Source organism: Protomyctophum bolini (genome assembly GCF_963924005.1).
Source record: "Protomyctophum bolini genome assembly, chromosome: 18".
In the NCBI taxonomy this organism is placed as follows: Eukaryota; Metazoa; Chordata; class Actinopteri; order Myctophiformes; family Myctophidae; genus Protomyctophum; species Protomyctophum bolini.
The window spans coordinates 12,074,142-12,080,789 of NC_137879.1; the positions used below are offsets into that span (position 1 = coordinate 12,074,142).

Genomic DNA, 6,648 nt, shown 5'->3' on the forward strand with positions numbered 1-6,648 from the left:
TTTGCTCTCTGATTTACCTCCCATCTGGCAGCCTTTGCCTGTCTCTGTTTCTGTTTATCTCCGTCTTGGTCTTTTACCTGGCAAAGATCTGGCAAACTGTACCGGGGCATCGACCCCTGGATGTAGTAAGTAGGGTATCCTTTCAATTGCTTCTGAAAAGTAATCTGTCTCTTCAGACTCCACCTTAGCCTGCTGCCTGTAGCACTTGCCCTAGCCTTGACGACCTTGCAGGCTTATGCAAAGTTTAAAAAGTTATTAGACATGATTCATTTGTTGACCTGGCATTGTGTAGTTTCAATGTACAGTTTATAGATGTTTTATTATTATACGGTTTAGACTGATAATATGTACTTTGTTTACCTATGATCCTAGATTACCATGCAGTAATGCAACTAGTCGCAACTCCTTGAAACAAAACAGTTTTAAGGCCAGTTCACACCAATGCAACTCCTTGCAACTGCCATTGGTATGGTAGTTGCATTGGTGCATTGGTGTGGACTGGCAGAGTGTCTGCTAAATGCCTAAAGGCCTGTACTACAGTTTTAGGTTATAAGGTGACCACCAAAACGGTGCATAGTTATAGTAAAAACAAGAGAGGTGTGTTTTGGCGACGTCAGGTTGCAGTTTGAGGTCATATGTAGAGTTGCTGGCCGGCTCCATATATGCGCAGATCTAGGTAATGATCCAGTCTTCTGACCATATATGGAGGTGTGATGTCACGAGGAGTGACCACTGACCATACATGGAGGCGTGATGTCACGAGGCGTGACCATATATGGAGGCTTGGTTGGGGTGACTAACTAATTGACAGATAGGAGATGCAGGAATGTGACCTACGGTCGCAAAAAACTGGAGTATGATTATCCAAGTAGGCCTGCCGTTGCTGTGAAGCTTTCTTACTCCCTGTCTCTCTCTCTCTGTCTCTCTCTGACTCTGTCTGTTTGTCTGTCTGTCTGTCTGTCTGTCATATCAGTGAACATCCTGACGGCGGTGGCTCTGTCCCGTCTGGCGTGCCGCACCAAGAAGCCTCTGTACTACTACCTGCTGGCGGTGACGGGCTCCGACATCCTCTCGCAGCTCTTCATCATCTTCGTGGGCTTCCTGCTGGAGACGGCCGTGTTCCACCGCGAGGTGCCCGCGCTGTGGCTGCACGCCGTCAGCGCCGCAGAGTTCGCCGCCAACCACGCCTCCATCTGGTCCACGGTGCCGCTCACTGTGGACCGCTACGTGGCGCTGTGCCACCCCCTCCTCCACCGGCAGGTTCGAATATAGTTTGGGATTTGTCTTTGTATTTTGGTTTTAGTATGACGCTTTTTAGTTTTAGTTCTTATTCGTTTTAGTGTTTTTCTTTCACCGGCCCTTTTCAATCCTGTACCTGACTGAATAAGTCAGGTGTGGGATTGAAAAGGACCAAGAGTAAGTATTGTGTAATAAAAACTCAAAATGCTTTAATTTATTTTAGTTTTATTCTTTCAGTTAACAATAATAACCGTGCTCTCCACCGTCAGATCAGCTACCCGGCGCGCACCCGGAGGATCATCGGCGCGGTGCTGGTGCTGTCGCTGGCGTCGGGCGTGCCGTTCTTCTGGTGGTCGGACCTGTGGCGCGAGAGCCACCCGCCCACGCCGCTGGACCACGCGCTCATATGGTCGCACGTCACCATCATCTACTTCCTGCCCTGCGGCGTCTTCCTGGTGCTGAACTCGCTGATCATCCGCACGCTGCGGGCGAGGCAGCGGAAACATTGCTGCCAGGAGGAGGGCGGCAGCGACCGCGGACCGGGCGCCGTGGTCCAGCGGCGGCGTGGCCTGGGTAAGACGACGGCCATGCTGCTGGCCATCACCTCGGTGTTCTCGGTGCTGTGGGCGCCGAGGACCGCCGTGGTCATCTACCACCTGTACGTGGCGTCGGTGCACAGCGACTGGCGCGTGCACCTGGCTTACGACCTGTCCAACATGCTGGCCATGCTCAACACGGCCGTCAACTTCTTCCTGTACTGCTTCGTGAGCAAGCCGTTCCGCGGCGTGGTGCGCGACGTGCTGCTGCTCCGGGGGGGCCCGCTGCTTCACCACGGCGGTGGAACCACGCCCAACGCCCTGCGGCGGAACCACACCCCGCCCAACGTGTCCGTCGACTCTCTGTACAGCGGCGCCAACAACGCCAAGCGCTTGCCGCGCGATGACCCCCCGTCGCCACTGCCATCTCCATCGCCGCGTGGGGCCCAGTGAGACCGTTTGACCCTGGCCTGCCCTGCACCCCACCTCTCGCCCCGCGGGACTACATCTTTCGCAGAGCCTGGGAGCTGATGGGCACTGACGGGGCGCTTGTTTTGGGGTCAGTGGGGTAGGGAGCGCTCAGCTGTGTATTTGGATCTCACGCAAGTAGTTATATAACCTCACCAAAACTATGCCTAAAACTAACTTTAACCGTAACCCTAACGTACTTTATCGGCCAAAAAAGTAGTCTGCGGTTGTTGGAAAAACAGTGATGGCAGCGGGATTCGATACCAGGAGGTGTGTGTTGGGAGTCTAAGGCGCTACTGAGCTGGCTGCCAGAAGGGGGTTTTCTGGCTGTGTTAGAATGTGAGAAAGGCCAACCCTGAGGGCGCTCCACTACTTCCTACTAGTTGTCGTAGCTGGTGATGTAAAACAAGCGCCTCATCAGCGCCCATCAGCTCCCAGGCTCTGCGAAAAAGGTAGTCACCTCGCCCCCCACACCGTCCGCCCCCTCCTCCTCCTAGACGCTCGTCCCACGGCCCCGGAGCGCCTGTGACCTCAGAGCCACATGTTACATTCCAGCCATGTCCATGGACAGCTGCCAGTCACCATTGGAGATTTCTCAAAAGGCCCAAAACACTGAGTCACAAAACGGTATGTTTTTTGGTTTTGTACGATTTAGAATGGGTATTAAAGTGTCGTGTCTGTTCTGTTGTTCTAAGCATGAATCAGCTGAGATGACAAGAACATATTTATTTTTCTTGAAAGGAATTTTGGCGAAATTAAACTATAACATTTGCTACCCCCCCCCGCCATGTACGGCTGAAATATCATGCAAGATAGTTTTTTGACATCTTACAGTCAGTTGACAGATACTGTACAGTCAGACTGCGTTACGTTTGATAACCCCTTGTGGTTTTTATCATTTGGTTTGCTAAGTCAAGGGAGAAGAATGTTGACATACAAGGTTGTACTTGTAACTTGTAATTCGCATGCTGCCAAGTGTGATCCCATTCATCTAGCCTTTTCTGGTTTTAATCGCGCTCGAGTGACATTCATATACGGTTACAGATGATTCCACATAAACCTACCCGGTATATTGTGTGATTTCAAGAGCACTGAGGCGGAACCGTTAGACAAGCTAGGAGTGCGTTCACTTAAACCAATGGTTCTCAACCAGCGGTCGTGTGTCCCGGTAGCTCAGTTGGTAGAGCTCTCGCCATTGGACCACAAGTTCATGGGTTCGATCCCGGGCACCGCCAACTCAGCATATGTCAAAGCATGCATGGCTTGGGTGCGGCAAGTTGTGCAGGAAGTACTGGGAGCTGACGGTAGGTGTGGTGCACCACCTCAGCAATCCATCTCCCAGGGGTCTAGCACATTGTAACAGGGACAGACTCCATCTCCCAGGGGTCTAGCACATTGTAACAGGGACAGACTCCATCTCCCAGGGGTCTAGCACATTGTAACAGGGACAGACTCCATCTCCCAGGGGTCTAGCACATTGTAACGTACTCCCACGTGTTACCGGCTGATACCGACAATTAAGCCACTCCTGACCTACTTGGCACCACCAGTGGTCCTTGAGGGGGTTCCAGGTGATCCTCAGCTGAATGATGGAGTGTTGGTAAATTGACCCTTATTAGATCTTCAACTCTTGAAAGTGTAAAATTAAACCTTTAATTTTACGCTCTCAAGAGTTAATTTATTGTTAAACATCTGCATTATTAGCCTACTTCATTTACAAATTATTGAATGTAGAAGAATTGTTATTTTGATAAACGTTGCGGCTGTTACATCTCCTACCTATGGTACCAATACTACCAACATCAATACAGCATGGACTTTAATTTGGGGTCTTGAGAGGCTAAATCTCATCAAATGGTGGTCTGTGGCTAATAAATAGGCCTTGGTGTGAAAAGGGTTGAAGTCCACTGACTTAAACTGCTCTCTATTGTAGTCGGTGGCTGTCTTTCCTAATCGAGGGGAAATGTGCAACATTCAAATCAACAAATCATCAGGCTTGCCGAGCATAGCCAATCGAGCAAGGAAATTGTCCTCCCTTTCAGCAGTTCGCTCCCAGGCACAAAGAGCACAGCTGCTAAGGCCAGTGTTTATTTTTCATGAAATGCAACTCGATGGAGCCTTAAATGAAAGCTTGCTGTCTAAGCAGCAGGAGTGAAGACCCTGCTCTTCAAACAGCCAGCCCCTAGCCTCTGCCACACCACCCCCATGCAAGCTTTTGCTAAACAAACCGAAGATTAGGCTGATTGTGTGTGTGTGTGCGCGTGCGTGCGTGCACATACAGTACATACACACATACACACACACGATCAAAACACGCATGAAAGTGAGTGCACACAAAGATGCTCACAGGCACACGCACGCACATGCACACACACACACACACACACACACACACACACACGCGCACACACATGCACACATACAAACACATGAATAAGCACATGCACTCATGCATGCACATACGCACACACATCATCATCTAGTACATTTCCATTTCCTTTTTTTGTTTGTTTTTTTACCTTTTTAGAAATAACCAACATTCTACCAATATGTTGAATCATTAATGTTAATACATGATTGCAATGTGATACCAATCAAAGGCAAGTGATAATAATATGTACTTAAAGTAGGCATATGTGTGGCTAATGTACTTTTAAATACGTATTTAACAAGATGTTTGAGTGCTGCTTTTAAATTTAGATACTTAAAGGACCACTTCACCACTTTTCAACCTACTTTCATTGGTCCTCCCTAATGTTCATGATGAAATGCCACAATATTTTTCTACTCTGTCTGTGTCTCATTATATAGGAGTTCTGTGGGCAGTTCAGAAACCTGTCCACCAGTGGCATCATCGATGGGGAATCCAAGGTAATAGAGACTAATAGAAAAGTTGAAAAAGTGATAATGGAAGCCATCAGTCTCACGAAAATACAAATTATTTAAACCTTGTTTTTAAAAAGAAAAACATTTCCGAACTGCCCACAGCCCTCTATATGAGACACAGACTGAGTAGAAAGAAATTGTGGATTTTTATCATGAACATTAGTGAGGACCAATTATATACTGTAAGTTGAAAAGCGGTGAAGTGGTCCTTTAAGAGTGGTGAACCATGTTCTGCAGCTCTGTTGTTTTTTTATTAGACTCCACTCAAGAGGAACTAGATCTGTCTTGTGCCTATTAGAAATGCCATGACATTTTATTCCCAGTTTCCCATGTTTTTTGGATCAGTTTCATGTTGTTGAATCAAGTGATATTGCTGCATCCACACTCAAAGCTTGCTTGCCTGCAGGATCAGTGTTAGAAGCTGTCTGATGATTATTGTGAATGATTATGGTTTTTATGACACGCTGTACAATCAGCAGCGTTTCGTTAGAAAAGGTCAAACATGTTCATATTTTTCTAAGTGGTCTGGAAATGTCAAACATTGTTGTTCTCAACGGCAGCTTGGATGTGCCTTTTTATTTTTATCGACTGCTATCCACGTTACTGTGTGTGGTGTTCATGTTCTCAGTGATGGATGAGCAGCAATGTTTAGTTTGTTTCTGTATCACTCAAAGATTTGGTGGGACCCCCTGTTGAAGACCCCTGCTGTAGAACATTCTCTTAAAGAATAAATACACATGAGACCGACACACATTCATCTAAAGTCTGTATGTAATACTGATGAACAGTGCTGTGAAAGTAACCCTGAACCCCAGAGTCTGTCTGTGTCGGTCTGCTACTCTGCTTATGTCATCCCAGCGTTAATTTGACTCTGGGAATGTAAAAATAGACCCATAAGGCTCTTTTTTTTGGTGGTATACACTCAGGCAAAATGACACCCAGGATGTTTGCAGTGTGCGAACATACTGAGTTCTGAGAGTCTCTGCGCAGATGTAGATGTTATGAAGCACTTTGTTCTTTGAAGATGTCCCCCCTGCTGTCTGACAGAAAACAGAGAGGGGAGAGAAGAGCGTGTAGTGGCAGCGACCCCGGTGAATGTACACAGTTGGGGACAGAGAGTGGAGGATTGGAGGGATTACAAAATAAACAGTTAAGGCCATAGCTCGGTGGCAGGGTGTCGGGGCAGGCTTTGATTAAAGCCTAATGGGGGCTGTGCTACGGGCCCTGACCCAGCTACATGGCTAGTTATTACAGGCAAAGAGGAGGCCCCGGTTGACTCATAATACCCCTATGTCAGTGGTTTTTCAAACTTCTCTATTCCCGGGACCACCAAATAGCCATAGCCTCCGGCTGTGCACACCCCTCTCCCCCCCCCACCATTATTAAATGGCGTTAAAGAACCATTCTCACTGGGCGCAATAACTATAAAGATAACTATCGTTCACCCTTGTATTTCGTTTTATAGTCTGGTGGGAACTCTGCTGCTCTGCCATGCACTTTTTTTTTTAAGATATTCTTT

The 6,648-nt window shown here is 47.7% G+C and overlaps 1 protein-coding gene across 2 annotated transcripts in view; it reads left to right on the forward strand.

Moving 5' to 3' along the window:
• Positions 1 to 5,882, forward strand: part of gpr142 (G protein-coupled receptor 142) — a 26,598-nt gene extending 20,716 nt beyond the window's left edge. For both annotated transcript variants that reach the window (XM_080788533.1, XM_080788532.1), the window contains exons 4-5: positions 974 to 1,260; positions 1,509 to 5,882. In XM_080788533.1, the coding sequence (XP_080644659.1) occupies positions 974 to 1,260; positions 1,509 to 2,228 (1,007 nt within the window). In that variant the 3' untranslated portion in view covers positions 2,229 to 5,882. The remainder of the gene's footprint in view (positions 1 to 973; positions 1,261 to 1,508) is intronic.
• Positions 5,883 to 6,648: the final 766 nt, after the last annotated feature.